At 50.1% G+C, this 17721-nt stretch overlaps 1 protein-coding gene across 1 annotated transcript in view; it reads left to right on the plus strand.

Annotated features, from left to right (window-relative positions):
* Positions 1-15265, plus strand: part of LRFN1 (leucine rich repeat and fibronectin type III domain containing 1) — a 107406-nt gene extending 92141 nt beyond the window's left edge. Inside the window, exon 3 of the mRNA XM_048499307.1 lies at positions 13194-15265. Coding sequence (XP_048355264.1) covers positions 13194-14070 — 877 coding nt within the window. The 3' untranslated portion in view covers positions 14071-15265. The remainder of the gene's footprint in view (positions 1-13193) is intronic.
* The last annotated feature ends 2456 nt before the right edge of the window (positions 15266-17721 follow it).

A 17721-nucleotide genomic window follows, 5' to 3' on the forward strand; every position in this document is an offset into this window, starting at 1 on the left:
TTAAGGACCAGGGGCCTCGGAGGGTGGGGGCCAAGAAGCAGTGATAGAGCACCTGTTCGGCATGAATAGGTGCTGTATCAGTGTTTCTTGGCTCCCACCCTCCAAGGCCCCTGGTCCTTAATTGTAGCAGGCAAGGCCTTTCTGGGTTCTATCCTGGTTCCTGATGTGGTTTGTAGCCCAACCTGTAGTGCTGGGACTAGCTATTGAAGCCCTCGTGTAGCCTTTGGAAAACACCCCCCATACCCAATTTCACAAGAGTAAGATCCGGGGGGGGGCTGAGATGTGAGTGCCTTGTTCATGGGAAAGGAGCAAGGGGTTTCCAGTGGAAGAGGAGCAGGGACTTCTGTGTGGTGGTGCCATCCCCTCACCCCCCGCCAGCCAGGCAAAACCTGCCCTCTTCACTCCACTCTAGATATCCATCCAAAGCAGCCAGGTGGCCATCGAGCTTCTTAAATTTGGATTTGGGGCTGTGAACAGTTATTTGTAGCTGCTGCTAAGATTTCTAACAGTGTTAACTATATTAGCGATAATTGGGCTTATGTATGGCTGTAGGAATAACTTGGTCCTAATTAAATTACGTCTGTTGTCGATGGCTGGTTGGGGGCCTTGGGATCCACCAAAGCACAGTAAAGAAATCTCCAAAATCAATGAATGAAGCGTGGCCAGATTTTTTGGAAGCGGAGAGAGATTTTGGGAAAGCCTTAAGAAAAGGAATGGGAGGGGTGTTGATTGGCAGAGGGGTGGGGGTGATAGCTGTTTCAGGCAAGGGAATTGGCTCCAAAAATAGGCAGCAGGTTCAAGACAGACCAACAGAAGAGACAGCGTGGTGTAGAGGTTAGAGCAGGGATATCCAACTCTGGCGCTTCAGATGTTCATGGACTACAATCCCCATCAGCCCCTGCTGAAGCGCCAGAGTTGGACACCCCTGGATTAGAGTCAGTGTTGGAATTCAAATAATGTAACAACTGGTTGTTTACAAGCACCATTTTAACAACCTGTCTGCCCAAGTGGTGCAAACCTGCTGAATCCCACCACTGGTTAAAGTGTCAGACTTGGACTTGGGAAACACAGGTTTGAATCCCTAATCACCTTGGGAGACCTTGGGTCAGTCTCAGCCTAACCTATCTCACAAGGCTGCTGTGAGGATAAGGAATAGGAAAGGAGAATGATATGTCCATCCCCACTGGGGAGAGAGGGTGGGGGGAAATTAAGTCATTACATACAAATAGTAAATAAATCGTGTACCGTTGCCTTTTGGAACTCGTGCTGCAGGTGTCAGGACTCCCCTGCATTGTCAATGAACCAGGCACACTTCAAAACTTTCAGATGACAGGAAAGCAACAGAAGACTGTTCTGAAGCTCAAGCTCTTAGACCAGTGTTAATATGAATTGTACTTCCCCCCCCCACACACACACACATGTGAAACACTCTGCAGAACAGTTCCTTGCAACAGCTCCAGACATTCAAGGTTGCTCGATAAGCCAGCTGTGGAAAAAAACAGAGTAGCAAAAGCAGAGCATAGTTGAAAGGCACCGTTCCCCTGGCAGCCCAGCCCCCATAGGTGCCGTCCTGACAGCCCACCTCCCTTAAGACCCTCCCCCCAGTTTGCTTGGACATGATCGATGAAATGATGCCACCAATTTGGGGGCTTTCACGTTTTCAGCATACACCCACTCCTCATGTCCAGGTTTAAATCCTTTCCAAGAAATCAAGTACTGCAAGCAGTTACGGTGCAAGCGAGAATCTAGAATCTCCTGAACTTCATAGTGCTGTTCGCCATCAACCATCAGAGGAGGAGGAGAAGAAGCAGACGTAGGATGCCACACCACGCATCTGGAGGTGGGGCCTTTTTGAGGAGGCTGCAATGAAACACAGGATTAATTTTACTCCATGTATTAGGCAGATCAAGTTGCACAGTCACATCATTGATTATTCGCACCACCTTGTATGGGCCAATGTATTTATGCCCAAGTTTAGTATATTTATGGATGTCTCTGAGGTTTTTTGTGGATAAGTACACCAAATACCCCACAGTCAAAGTGAAACGTTTGCAGTGCTTATCAGCCTGCTTTTCCTGGGAATCCTTAGCCTTCTGCAGTGCCTTCAAGATTGGATCCCATCCAAAAAAGGGATGGGTTTAGCGGAATGTCCAGCAACAACCTCAAAAGGGTTTTTTCCAGTGTTACTGTGAACAGCATTATTGTACACATATTCAGCATAGGGTAAAAGCTCCACCCAGTTGTCCTGGGGGTAGTTACTATAACAGCTTAGATATTGTTCTAAAGTCTGGTTGGAACGTTCAGATTGGCCATCAGATTGGGTGTGGTATGCAGAGGGCCACCCCCAACAACTTCAGAAATGCTCTCCAAAACTTTGAAACGAATTGGGGGTCCCGATCCGAGATGACTGTCTGGACCCAAGTGCAAGCAGTAGATATGCTGAATAAACAATTTAGGCAGCTGTGGGGCCAAAGGGATGGAGGAACAAGGAATAAAATGTGCCTGTTTAGAAAATAAGTCCACCACCATCCAAATCACTGTCTTGCCCTGGCTCTCCAGCAGATCCGTAATAAAATCCATTGAGATTACTTTCCAAGGACCACCAGGAGCAGGTATAGGCTGCAGTAATCCCTGTGGTGTGCCTGGGATTCCTTTCGCCATAGCACAGACTGTACAGCCTTTTATATATGATTCAATGTCTTTGCGCATAGACGGCCACCAAAACTGCCTTCTAACGAGATGCAATGTTTTTACAAAGCCAAAGTGCCCTGCTGATTTGGAATTGTGCCCCTGCTGGATGGTTTATTTGCATAGGGAAGGTGGCACATAGAGGCAGTCGCCCCACCTCCACATCTGTCATCATCAGATGAATTGTAATCCAAATCGGGAGGGAGCACAAGACACGCCGCACCTTTCTTCTGAACGGGACCCTTCGTAGCCGGTTCCGTTTTCAGTGCAGGGGGCTTTGGTTGTTTCACAGGGCAGCCGGCCGCCATGTGGCCAGATTCTCCGCAGTAAAAACACAAGCCTAGGTGTCTCCAACGAGCATTTTCAGACTCAGAAAGTTTTTGGCAAGGAGGAGGTTTTTTCTGGAGCCTGGGTTTCTGACCAGCTATTTTGCCCGCATGGGATTTTGCTTCATGCATCCGTGCATCTGACATGCCAGCTAACATGATCCACTCCATTAGGGTCAGGGGACTATCCTGCTGGAGTGACCACCTCAACAATTCAGGATGCAGAGCTTGCTTGAACGCAAAAACTTTCACCGGATTATCCCAATCAGGGATTTTACTAGCCACTGTACGAAAGTTCTCCACAAATTCCACAAACGGCATAGCTCCTTGGCGCATCATCATCAGCTTTTTCTTTGCCTCTTCCCCAACAAATGGGCTTTCAAATCGGCATCGCAGGGCCATCATAAATTCCTGAAAGTCACGTAGTTCAGGGGCCCGTCTCTGGAACAGACGGACGTACCATTCCACTGCTATATCACAGACAGACGTACCATTCCACTGCGGATCCCACCTCATACACACACTGTAAGTCATTCTGGTATTGACGGTCATATTACGGCATATGAGTACTGACTTGCACTGGAAACGCCGGAAGTTTCTTCTGGACCCCATCATAACGAGCCGTCGATCTCACACTGGGAGCCATCATGGGATATCTGTACGGTGGCTGGAATGGAAACGGTGGTGGAGCTGGATACAATGGTGGAGCCAGAAAATCAGGAGGCTGCACAGGTGGGGCTGGTATCCTCAAGGGTATCAGCTGTGCAGCAAAGCCCCTGGGTTGAACTGGTTGCCCTCCATCACCTGGTTGCCCAGGGATTGGTGCCAGCAGACCTCCAGCTCCAGCTGGTGCCAGCAGACCTCCTTCTCCAGCTGGAACTCCCACTGGGGGGCCACCACTGCCGGCTCCGTCCGCAGGAATGCCGACTGGGGGCCCTCCACCCCCTGCCCCATCAGCAGGTGGTTGTTGAAGCTGTAAACAGGCGGCTCGGGCTTCCTCCCGAGCCTGGTTACGTTCAGTTTCCGTGCAGGCCACCACCAGGTGTAACTCTATCAAGTCCTGGTTCATCTGGTTCAATGCCCTCTGGTATTCAGCCCATTCATTCTCCTAAACCACCTCTCGACTCTGAAAGTGGTGCCACATCTCTGCATCACCTGACTTGGCAGGTTCTCCCGCCATTGCTCCCGCTGGTGCTTTTACCAACGAAGCCGTGGCCCAGGCAGGTCCCCCATCCAAATCCAACAAGTGAACTGAAGGCCCAGTTGACGTTTGCTTACGCCGTACTGTAACTCCAGTTAATGGGGTAGCCAGGTAGCGAGGGGCTGCAGTAGCTCCCAGTCTTTCCCCCAGCACAGGCGATGAAGTTGACTGACCACTCGCTCCTAGTGCGGATCACAGACAGTTAGTCCTGATTTATCACTGGGAATGGTATCAGATCCAACCAAACCAGCCTTGCTGGAATCAGAAGGTGTCCCCTCCTCATTCAGACTAGCCGTGCCGCAAGGAGACAAGGGAACGCCAGACAGTCCTTGAAGAAAAGCAACAATGCATTTTAAATGCACAACTCCAACTGAAGATGTGAGCATGAAGAGTCGCACAATAAAGGGAGTTCTGGCTTAATGTCAGATTCCCAATGATGGAAACAAAGTCTTGTTAAAACAGTCCTTTATTCAGCATCTTGTGAACAGCGTGAAAAAGCCAGAACTGACTTTTCCCCGAGCAAACTGTCAGTAATATCATTGAGGCTGTGCCCCCACCCCATGTGAATTGAAACATAAATATGCAGACAGTGAGAGATAAAATGCAAGTCCGTTAGAGTTGGCCTTGACCAGCACCTGCTGGAGGAAAAGAGCAGAAACACACTACATAATATTCCACTACAATCCCTTCCCCGCAAGCCCCAAAGATGCAAGCGGCCCCAACATCCCATAGACATCCTGACATCAATCCATCACGTAGCACCAGAGAATCCCCGCTCTCCTCAGTCGAGACAGGCTGTTTCCCCACCTCCAAAAATGTCAAAAGGAGCTGGGAAGGCGGATCAGCAACCTGAGACTGGGTCGGGCGTGTCTGTGAACGAGTGACCACCGATCCCAGTACGAGAGTCCCGTAACTTCACTGCCTTGCCCAACTCATCCAGGAGGTGGGAAAGAGCATCCACCAAGCGGTTAGCTTTGCCTGGGAAAAAATGCACTGTGAATTTGAAATGGGAGAAGAAATCGACCCAGCGGAGCTGCTTGGCAGAGAAGTGACCCAGAGCACTGAGAGCAGCCAAATTTTTATGGTCAGTCCAGACTTCAAATGGGTGCTCCGCCCCCTCCAACCACTGCCTCTAAGTAGAAAGAGCTTGTTTGATGGCTCCGGTTTCCTTGTCCCCCACAGTCCAACTCAGAGCCAGAGAATTTTTTCGATAAATAGGCACAAGGGAACAAGCAGCACTCCTGGTCACGTTGGAGAAGGGCCGCCCCGAGCACTTTATCAGAAGCGTCCACATGAACAACAAAGGGCAGGGATGGGTCAGCCTTAATATTGCCTTAATATTGGTTCTGTCGTAAATACCTGTTTTAAGAAGTCAAGTTAAGAAGTCGCTGGAGCTGCAAAACTACTGGTGGTTTTTCGGATGAAGTCCCTGGCCAGATTTTTTCCAGAAAGTCTTGTAAAGTAGCATCCTCATTAGGACTCATGGTATACAGCCTTCCCTTGGGTAGTTTTGCCCCCAGTATCAATTCAGTTTTACAGTCCGTGATACGATGCGGTGGGAGCGTATCACATTCCTGCTCTTCAAATACTGTCTGTAAGTCCTGATAAGGACTCGGGATAGTGGGGCGATCCGTTTCTTGAAAACGTTTGGCTTGTCCAATGACTAGGGGCTCGGGGGGACTTAATGAATGTGGCTCCCACAAGGGGGATCGGTAAAACGAACGATACGATCAGCCCATAAAATGATGGGAGTATGCTCAAAACCATGATGGGGCATGCCCAAAACCATGGGGTACTTGGGGCTGATTGATAACACTTAGTGTCAGTACAATGGGTTTACCCCCAGCACTCACCCCATCCTCCTCAGCAGTTGCTTTCATCACAGACCAGGGCATCGGCAAACAGCTCCCTTCCCCCTCCAAATCTGCAAAGGAGGGATCGACTTCCATGGCAAGTTTGGGGTTCTTGGGCTTGGCTTTACTTGACTTCACACTAGGATGTCTAGCGGATGGTGGAGCGGCTGTTTGAGGAGCCGGTTTGGCTGGGCAGGTTGCTGCCAGATGGCCACTGTCAATACAGTAGAGACATAGCCCCAACCTTCTTCTACGGTTGTAAGTAGTTTCCTTGGCCTGAGGTGCTGTACGGGATGGTGGTCTTCAGGCACCAGACGTCCCACTCAGAGCCATCGCATGACTGGGCGGGGTTGGCTTGCTGTCGAAGGATTTCACCACGGTCATTCGAGCATCAGTATCTCCAGCCAGCAGGATCCACTCTTCCAAATGTGTTGAATTGCCTCCCATCATGGCCCATTTGCGGAGCTCCAGATTTAGTGCTTCGGTAAATGCATAGACAAACATCTGGTCAGACCAGTCCAAGATCCTGCTAGCAACGGCAAGAAACTGGTCCGAGAACTCCACAAACGGCTTGTTCCTTTGGCGCATCTTCATCAACTCGCATTTGGCTTGCTCGCCCATAAACGGGTTTTCGAGACGGTTACGGAGTGCTCTCAGGAGCCAGGGCAGAGTGCGCAACTCTTCTGCTTGTCGGTTGAATAACTCCACGTACCACTGGGTCGCCGGTCCTTCCAGGAGGGCTCCCACATCATGGACATGCTCCTTGTCACTCTGGTATTGCCATCTGTAATCTTGCACATGGACATCCACTTGCACCAGGAAAAAGGGTAGTTGGTGGGGGGACCCATCAAAACACACCGACATCTGTTTTCTTGCCGGGGTAGGAGCCGGCATAGGCAGGATCTGGATCTGTGGAACCACTGCCTGTGGAGCCCCTTGCACACCCGCTCCGCCAGTGGTGCCAGCTTCCATCTGGGATGCAGTCGCTCCTTGTCCACTTGCCAGGTTGTTGACAAGTTGGGTTAACTGCTGTTCGGTTTGCAGCTTCTCCATTTCCTGCTGCAGTTCGTTGAACCGCTGCTCGTAGTCTCATCGTTCCTCTTCCCAGGCATCAACTGCCAACGTGTTGCCTTCTGATTCACGGTCTCCGCCATCACCTCCAGTGGTCACGGCCTTGGATCCCTGCGTACCGGTGGCCGAGTATACTGCTGGGGCAGTCCACTGCCGGGCACGGCCGACGCTCTTGCTGGGCCCAATCCTTCTTCAAGCGAGCCCATCCTGCCCAGTAGGCCTGCAGGTGAGCGCCTAATTCCTCAGGTCCGCACTGGTGTGGAGGCCAGCCGGTCCCTCCAGGGTCCAACAGGTACAACGATTTGTAATCCACAGGTTGTTTGTAATCCACAGGTCGGTCGCTGGGGAAGGAGTACCAGTCCACAGGAACGTCCTCGCTACCAACCATTCACTGCACAGGTCTGGGATCCTCCTGTTGGCGGCCAAAGCTAAGTCCTGCTCTGCGCCTAAAAGGAGATGAATAGGCAGATGGTCCCACACCGAATCCAAAGGCACTGCGGCGAGGTGCAGACTGCTCTATCTGGGGGGCAGCTGAAGCAGGGTCAGACTTCAAAGCTTTGCCCTCCCCATCCAGCATTTCAGAGATCCTTTGTTCTGTAATCTTACTAGGAACCAAGGGCATGGATCCCCCAATTAGTCCTTGAATAAAAGCTAGTATAGCAGATAAAGCATGCATGACTTAAGTAGACGATGGGTACATCAAGGGTAGCACTGATAGAGAACAGTCTAAATGTCAGGACTCCCCTGCATTGACAAAAAACCAGGCAAACTTCAAAAGTTCCAGAATTTATTGCCAGTGACCAGAAAGCAACAGAAGACTCCCCACACACACACACACACACATGTGACACACTCCGCAGCACAGTTCCCCACAACAGCTCCAGACATTCAAGGTTACTTGCTAAGCCAGCTGTGGGAAAAGGCAGAGTAGCAAAAGCAGCGCATAGTTGAAAGGCCCAGTTTCCCTGGCAGCCCAGCCCTCATAGGTGCCGTCCTGACAGCAGGACACAGAGTTGGCCACTACTTGAAATTGCTTCAAAGGGGATTTTAAAGGGAAGGATAAACGGCTGTTAACTTTGTGGCCTCTAAGTTCAGGGGCAACATGCCTCTGAATGTGTGATCCGGCCGGGGCCAAGTGAAATGGGTTGAGGCCCTTTTTAAAAGTGTTGGCGGGGAGTTCCAACAGAACCCCCCCCCCCAAACTTCTGATTTGTTTTATTGGCCAGAACCCTTCCGTCCACCATTGTGGCAGATTCCCCAGTGACTACCATTAGAGTAGATTCTCTAATAGGTGGCTGCCATGCCATGAGGCATTCTCCGGTGGGGAGATTCTTGGGGGGTAGATTCTTTGGGTGGGGTGGGGGGGTTCTGAGCCTTGTGGTTCGCATAGAAGCACGGCGTTTCCGCGTGAACCGTGCTGCCTCCCACCTCCAGGATCCCAACGATCCCTGCTGGCCCCTGCACCTGCCGTGCAAACAGCAGCACAGGCAACTGAAACAGTTCTGTGGGCCTGTGCTGCCTGTGCGGAACCAGCCAATGCCAGTTTCCAGGGAGAATTAGGCTTCCCTGCCCTGCTTGTAGCTCTTATGTCAGATTAGATAGGTGATTGCTGTGATCTGGCAGACCTTCCTCTGCTCAGAGGTGAATCTAGTCAAGAGTACCACAGACAGGACATTCCACGCCCCTGCAGCTGGGCACCCTGTGGTTTCAGTGGCCACATCCTCCTCTAGGCCCCAGCAGGTGGTGGCTGTGGGTTGGGCTCCTGCTGCGTTCCCAGCTGCCCCGAGAGAGGCAAGGCTGTCCTTCCTGCTGTCCTGTGCTCCTCTTTGCGTGCGATCATGCGTGGCAAACTGCTGCGGAGGGATTTCTGCATTTCCCGTGGAGTCAGAGCTTTGTGCCACTTCTAGTTCACTCCCCTCCTCCTGCAAATTACTGGTCACCCCCCACACTGGCCACATCCTCCACCTTTGCGGTCCTAGCTGTCAATCACAAGGGACCAAAGAGTTCTATCCCCGCCTCCCCCGTATTCCCTCCACAGACACCTTGGAAAAACGCAGCTGCTTACGATAATGACTCTCCAATTCTTGGCCAATGGCCTGCCTCTTCTCAGGACTTTCGCCTCCATCCCCATGCTCATAAATGGGAACTAACTGAGAGCTCTGCAGAAGCATGGCACTCCAATGCACCCGTGGCACGTTTGCCAAGCACCCAGTTGGCCTGCTCTCAAAGGCATGTTGCTTGGGTGCAAGGAATTGAGAGCATGACTCAACAGGGAGCTGTGCAACTGGAGAGCAAGCAGGGCCTCCGCAGCGCACAGCCGTGTCCCTCGCTTTGCCGGGTTCCCAGCGTGGCCCCACCCACCGTATGGTGCTGCCTTTTCACCCTGCTGGGAGTGGGATCAGGCCTCACTCGGCTGACAAATCAGACTGAGATGAAGGGTTTCTAAAATCAAACAGGGGTGGCTGGCTTTTGCTGCATTGTCTCTGCCTCTGTGCCCGCCCCACTCCGTGGCTCCAAGTGCTGCCCTGGACCTCCAAAGCTTTCTTTGACAAGTGTGTGGGTGTCTGACGGTGCCACGACGGAGAGGGAAGGCCAGGGGGGAGCCACGGGGCTTTGCGAAGACTTCTGCCCGGAGCTGGACCTTGTCAGATCTCAGAAGCTAAGAAGCAAAGTGCTTCACACTCCGATGGGAGACCACCAAGGAAGTTCTGGGTTGCAGAGGCAGGCAATGGCAAACCACCTCTGCCTTGAAAAGTCTATGGGGTTGCCCTAGGCCAGCTGCAATGTGATGAGGCCAGCTGCCTTTGCCTTTGTGATGAGAACCACATGCAGCACTGATTTCCAGCAGGATGCGGCCCAGAGGGGCTCCCCACTGATGCCTCTACCCCCATGCAAGCCTTTCCATCTGTTAGGATTTCCAGCTGAGGCCTCCTTGCTCCAGGCGCAAGGGAGGAAGCCTGTGTAGTTCCTTCCCCGTCCTGCTTGCCCACCAGTGGGCCCCGGGCGGGGACTTTTCTGCGCACTCACACTCTGGCTTCACTTCCCGCCTTCTCTTGCACGTTGGCTCATTGGTGTCTCAGGTCAATATCTGCCTTCTGGTTATTATATTCAATGCAGAATTTCTTTGTGCTGTTGGATGAAATGTCATATTTGACTTTAAGCTGCCAGGGAGGGTTTTTTTAATGGACGGTTTGTGTTGACTGGAGGCCACTGAGCTAAGTTTATGCCATTTTTTAAGCAAAAATATACAGATACTGTAACTGGTTTGGGAGGGGCCTTGGAGGAATTCCCCCGGAGCCGAGCACACGGAGGGGCTGGGCCCGGTGGCTCTGTTGCTCCCTGGTGGCCGGAGGAAGCCAGTGAAAAGGCCTCAAGAATCAGATTTGTGGTGCGGTGCTTCAGGTGTCAGGCGAGGACCCGGGAACCCAGGTTCAAACTCCCACTCTGCCATTGGAAGCTTGCTGGCTGACCTTGGGCCAGTCACACCCTCTCATCCTAACCTACCTGACAGGGTTGTTGTGAGGATAAAATGGAGGAGAGGGGAATGGTGCAAGCCAGTTTGGAATCCCACTGAGGAGAAAAGTGAGGGATAAATGCTGCAAATTTAAAACACACACACATTGGGGCTGGAGTGGGGCCAAGCGTCACATTGCTTTGTGACTCCAGAATGGGAATTTTTGGCCTAACACAGCAGTGGAGGAAAGAGATGAAAAGGTGCTGGAGATCTCCGGAGCCATTTAAAAAAACTCCCACCCAGCCTGCTTTAAGACCCTGTAGGAAAATAAAGATGGCTATAAAGGGAAGGGAAGTTTTCCCCCATGGTGGGGGAGCCACTTACTTGAATTGGGTTCCAGTCTTCCAGTTTGCCAGAGAACCGTACCAGCCCGTGCCTCAAATGCCCTCTCCCTCTGCCCAAGAGGCAAGTGGGCACTTGATGGAGGGGAGGGAAAGGCACTTTGCCCATGCTCAGCAGCGCCTTCTTCTTCATCATCCCTCTGTGTGTCCCAGGGATAACTCAAGGTGTTAAATGGGGTCAGGGGTTCCCCCTGGCTCTGGCTCAGAATGCCCCAGATGGCTTTTGATCAATGGGATAATTTCTTACAAGGGAACCCCCAAGCAGTGAGGGCTGGTAATTCACACATCCAAAGAAAAATAGGGCTGTCTTGACAGCATTATAGCACCCCTGGGCAAAGCAGTGCCCTGGGGCCCTCCCTACACAACCACTCACAGGAATAAAAAGGTAAATGGCCAATAAATTCATAATCTTGAATAACTACTACATGCTTACCCTCCGAGTATACCTAGTGTATCTCAGATTCAATTTCTAATAACCAATGAAGAAGAAGAGTTTGGATTTATATCCCCCCTTTCTCTCCTGCAGGAGACTCAAAGGGGCTGACAATCTCCTTGCCCTTCCCCCCTCACAACAAACACCCTGTGAGGTGGGTGGGGCTGAGAGAGCTCCGAGAAGCTGTGACTAGCCCAAGGTCACCCAGCTGGCGTGTGTGGGAGTGCCCAGGCTAATCTGAATTCCCCAGATAAGCCTCCACAGCTCAGGCGGCAGAGCTGGGAATCAAACCCGGTTCCTCCAGATTAGATACATGAGCTCTTAACCTCCTACGCCACTGCTGCTCCTGTGGCACATAATATAACCAATATAATTGCTATTAACTGTCAAGTGAGTTGAAGTGACATTTACGTTTTTACATTTTGCAGTGTATGAGATATGTATACATCTATGCCCGTGTGGTTGCAGAGGTGATTGTGATACTAAATCAGAAGTGAATGGCAATGTTCATTTGTTATAACAATTAACATTAATATTGTCCCTTATCTCTAGTAAAATACATGCTAAATAGGCATTTTCCAATAGCAAATATTTATAGTTCAGTATAGTATTTATTTATTGACAGCAAGTTACAACATACATAGATTAGCCTGGGGACCTCGGGCAACTGCCCTGCATTCCTGTGCATTAAGACCACCCTGAAGAAAAATGCAAAGAACAGACTCCTAGAAGTGGTAGATATCAGCTGTTGCTTCCATAGAAAATGTTTGTTGACATCTACCCCATTGCAGCAGTATTTTGATGATATCATCTTTTTCCTGCTGAGCCTGAATGTGTTCCTGTAGTGTGGTCTTGTACCAGGCTCCACACTTGGTGAAGTCTGATGCCATCAGGCATTTTGACGGCAAATTAAAACAGTTACAGAAATATTAGGTTTATTTAGCCTTTTAACGGAGCATAAGAGTTACCTGTGGCCTTCTCCTCTTGCTTCAAAAAGATAATGAGAACGCATCTGATGCACCTGTTTGATTATCTCATCAATAGTTAAGAACCAATCATTTATCTGGATGATAATTGCATGTTTAACTTAGAAGAGGTTTGGTGTAAGATAAGACTGTTATTTTTCTATAAAATGTGTTGATGTGATGAGCAAATGAGATTTCTCTGGATGGAACTACTGTCAGAAGACAGGTGAGTTTTCTCGGAGTGAGTGAGTGAGTGACAGACAGAGGCAGAGGCAGAGATAGACTTGGGTTTATAGAAACATTTCTAAAGGCAATTTAAGGCAATATCCTAAAAGCTGGTTTGCTTTACATTTTTCTTACCGTAATGTGGTTGAGAACTATTGAGAGCTTGGGTAAATTTGGCACGTGTTTTTGCAGTAGCTATAGGGGTTAATTTTCACTTGCTTGTATTTCCTAACATTTTGTCTAATAAAGAGAATTATTTCTTTTTAAAAACTCTGATGGTTTTCTGTCTGGTTTGCCAATCTAAGTTCAAAGAACAGAACTCACAATTAATTCATCTGTGCTATCAGAAATTGAAGGTTGCAAGATAATTCGCTTCAGATACATCCTGGAGATCTCTGAGGTTAAATGTTTTAATAGATTAATTCTGAGCTAACTAATTCATCCCAATTCTCTGTTTGGATGTGGGAGTAAAACATCTCGTTGCCCCGTGACCCTGCTATGTAGAAAGGCAGAAGGAGTGGAGTGAATTTCAGCTCAGGGACTTAATTTAATTGCATTGTGTCTTACCTTCCCTAGGATGATTCCCTCGTCCAGCAAGACCTTTCTGGTCAATGACCTGGCAGCAGGCAGAGACTACGACCTGTGCGTCTTGGCTGTTTATGACGACGGGGTGACGTCCCTCACGGCCACTCGGGTGGTGGGCTGTGTGCAGTTCACCACTGAAGGGGAGAGCACCCAGTGCCACTCGCTCCACACCCAGTTCCTGGGCGGGACCATGATCATCATCATCGGGGGCATCATCGTGGCATCTGTGCTGGTCTTCATCATCATCCTCATGATCCGCTACAAGGTCTATAGTGGCCAGGATGAGCACAAGAAAGCCAAAGTCAGCAACGTCTACTCGCAGACCAACGGGAACCAGCCCCTCACAGCCACCCCATTGCCCCTTTCAGCCTCCAAGGCTGGGGAGGACAAATATGAAACCTTCCAAGAAGTCAACTCCAAGGAAACTACATTTGCCAGAGACACCAAGGAAGATGCCCACAACAGCCAAGATGCCACCTTGACGGAGGTGGATAAGAGAGCTGCCAAGAAGGGGCCCGACCTCCAGACGGTGGCGATCTTGACTTCCGAGGAAGGGCAAACAGAAAGCAGCATGACCGGCTCATCCATTTCCTTGTGCCTCCTCAAGGACACCGGCATGGGGCCACAGCTCCGTGCCAAGCTGAGCGGCAGCGGCCCAGGGGTCTTCCCCCGTGAGCTGTCCAGGACTCACCACCACCGACACTCATTTGACGGGGATTACTCCTTGTTCCAGAGTCACAGCTACCCCCGTCGAACGCGGACAAAAAGACACCTGTCCACCTCTCAGTTGAACTCGGAAGAGTGCCCCCTGAGTCAGAGGCGGGTCACTTTTAGCAGCACGGAATGGATGCTGGAAAGCACAGTGTGAAATGTCGGGGGGGAGGGCAGGTTGGTGTCGGGTGGGACGGGAAACGGGACTGCCGGACGCACAAGCAGCTTGGGGCAAAGCAAAGAGGGAAGGATGGCGGGAAGGTGGGAGCAAGCCGACTTGCTTGAGAGGACGGGGGTGGATCCGGCACGTCCCCCAATCTCTTTCCAAAACAACCGCTTGTTTCCGGGATCTTCTGCAGCGGTGCCTTAGCCAAGCCACAATATTCAGAGACCAAGAGGGATGGGACACCACTGGGGGGTTTTGAAAGGAAGAAGCGACTGGGTTTTCCAGTCGGGGGGGGGGGAGGGAGGACGGAAGTGGGTGGGGGTGGACATGCAGTGCCAAATGGTGCTGGGATTGTGGGTGGGAGGGCTTGAGGGTGGGGTGGCCAAGGAGAGACACATATGCACAGATGACACGAAATTAAACAAAGATCCTTTTTTCTCTTTATGCATTAATAAGTGTTCCAATAAAAAGGAGATGCGTGCGGAGTTATTTCAGGAGAAGACCGAGCAAAAAAAAAAAAGCCCGGTGGAGCTGGGGTGATGGGACCAAAGGGGGGGGGGTCCCTTCCCACACGCTACCCCACCCCCATCCGGGGACCCAACAAGACAATTCAGTTACTCTATTTATTGTATCTGGCTGGTCTAGATAAAATTTCTGTGTTCGGCGTGTTCATTATCCGGAAAGTCATTTGACCCCCGTTTGACTCCCTTAAATTCCCATTGTAATGCCTGTCCCCAATCCCATCCTCCCAACCATACTTCCTCCAAAACCTTACAGCCCATCTCTGCTGCCAGCCCCCCAACTTTGCTGTCTCCATCCAGTCCTTGAATATACCCCATCCCATCTGATCTGCCCCCAGCCAGCCAAAGCTGCAAGAAACGTCTCCTTCCCCTCCTCCTTGACCCTTCCCCATGTCCCAGGAAAAAAAACCTTGTCCTAAAATCCCAAACACACAACCCTATACATATTTCCTAACCAAATCATGACTTTTTAAAAAGTCAATCCCTCCCCCGATGTTTGAGTGTTGACCACAAGTTTTTACATTAAAAACCTGTGCCTGCCGTGCCCCCCCAGCCCGCCCCCCCATTCCATTCCTTCCTCTTCCAGCCCCACCCAGCCCCTCTTCCTCCATAACAGGGTACGGCCGCTTTCAGGAGGTGATTAAATCTTTTGTGTGTGAACTGCAGTTGGGTCTGGCTGATATTTTTCCAAACACACAGCAAAGTTGAACGGTGGGGATTCAGAAAGCTCCAGAAGGGAATCGTACAACTTGAAGTGGAGTAGGTGGTATGTAGACCACATTCTGTGCCTGGATTGTGACTGTTGTCTGAGAACTTCTTTATTTCATTTTAGTTGAATTGATTTATTTATCAAGATTTACACATGGCACATCCTGTTTCAATTGGGTCCTCAAAGTGACATGCAGGCAGCATACCCTTCAGAAGGCAAAGTGATGCTAATTTCATTAGAATTAATGAAGATTGTCAATCAATCAAGTCATTTGCGTGGAATAATCATCTGCCTTTCATCAGCATCAGCCGGTTAAGAGTTATTATAGAATCATAGAGTTGGGAGAGACCACCACAAGGGCCATCAAGTCCAACCCCCTGCCATGTAGGAATACGCAATTGATTCAAATCAATTAGCATATTACCAGAAGCTCAACAGAGATGATGGGGGGGGGGGGGGGGGGACTTTGAAGGAAACTGAGATAGCTTACAATTTAACCAACAAAAATGTCCACTCCATGTTGAAAGGAAAACCTGTTTGTAATCTTGCTTTATTCCCCCTTGCAGTAACACACCAGAATCAAAGTAGGCCTCCAAACACACTTTTAGGTCCTGATTAAATTTGGCTTCCCATTGTCATGTTCCCCTGGTCTGTCCAGTAATGAGAATGCCATGATCCAAAAATCCTTTATTGAATGACAGCTATCAGGACAGGAAGCTCCATCAGCAATCCATTCGCAAGTCTAATGTTTGGTGCAAAATCTCCACATGTGAACTCCTTGCTCTCGGTCCGGCCCCCAGGATGAATGACCTTGAGTCTGTTTCTCCACCTAGGGCCATGGTGGAGAACCTTTGGCACTCCAGATGTTATGGACTACAATTCCCATCAGCCCCTGCCAGCCTGGCCAATTGGTCAGGCTGGCAGGGGCTGATGGGAATTGTAGTTCATAACATCTGGAGTGCCAAAGGTTCGCCACCACTGACCTAGGGCCTCCTTCCATCTACAGCCTTCAAGCAAGCAAAACAACCTCTAAGGCAAAAAAGCGAGAAAGGGAAAAGGGGGGAGCCGGTACTACTCGGCGTGAACAAATGTTTACATTGTTGAAGACTTTCACAGCTGGAATCACTGGGGTGCTGTGTGGTTTCCGGGCTGTATGGCCGTGTTCTAGCAGCACTCTCTCCTGACGTTTTGCCTGCATCTGTGGTTGGCTTCTTCAGAGGATCTGGACCACTCTGACAACCACTACAATCCACTACACAGAGAAGCCATTGAAATCCACAAGCTCATGGACAATTTCAACAGAAAGGAAGAAACCATGAAAATGAACAAAACTTGGCTACCAGTGCTGAAAAACTCTAGAGTCAAGACAGTGACTAATCAGCTCCACAAAAACACAGGATGACTATAGACAGTAAACAATCAAAGGGAACAAAGGCCAGGCTACTTCTATTCAGATGACCTCACCTATTGACCTTGCTATCTTCATTGTTACATGCTAATGGGTGGATCCTACTCAACACATGTAAATCTAGCTTGCTAATTGCACCCTTTACTTGTTAACAGATAGTGGTTCTCCCCACCCCCACCCCCCCGGCCCTGGATACTCCAACAGGTATATATACTCCACTTGCTTTCCTACTATCAGATCCTCTGAAGATGCCAGCCACAAATGCAGGCAAAACGTCAGGAGAGAATGCTGCTAGAACACGGCCATACAGCCCGGAAACCACACAGCACCAAAGTGCTTTAATACTGTTAGCTTACTGGTGTTACTTAATGCCTGAGCTGTGCTAGATGCTGTACAAAATTGAACAGGGTCTCTGCCCAGAGGAGTTTACAGTTAGTACAATTAATATGTTCACAAGCAAACTTTTTTGGCATACAAATGTGTTGGTCCCAGCCAATCAGAAAGCACATAACTAGCACCCTGGTGGCTCAACTCAGGGGCGTAACGAGGCAGCCCTGGGCAAACTGTAGCCCTGGGCAAAACCTGAGTTGGATGCCCCCCCCCCCCCATGGGCGGCCACTCCACCACGACCAAATTTTTTTTGCACCAGGACATTGGTGCCTTCAGGGGGCGCAGTTTTAGACATATGGACCCTCAAAGGGGGTACCCCATCCCACATTCTTTGCTAAGGAGATGGGAGCTACCCTTTTGAGGGTCCATAACTTTGGACCCCCTGAACCAAACTGCACCAAACCTTGGGGGTGCCATCATGACAATCTCCAGATGATACCCTGAAATTTTGGTGATGATACGTCCAAGAATGCCCTCCCTGCAAGAACATCCCGAAATTTGCCCAAGAATCTTTGTTCTGCATTGAGTTTTCTGCATTTCTTTCAATGGGGGTTGCAGGCTGGGGGGGGCACATTTCTAAAGGCACAGTCTCAAAACTTTCAGGGTCTCATCAG

Source organism: Sphaerodactylus townsendi, linkage group LG06 (assembly GCF_021028975.2).
Source record: "Sphaerodactylus townsendi isolate TG3544 linkage group LG06, MPM_Stown_v2.3, whole genome shotgun sequence".
Taxonomy (NCBI): Eukaryota; Metazoa; Chordata; class Lepidosauria; order Squamata; family Sphaerodactylidae; genus Sphaerodactylus; species Sphaerodactylus townsendi.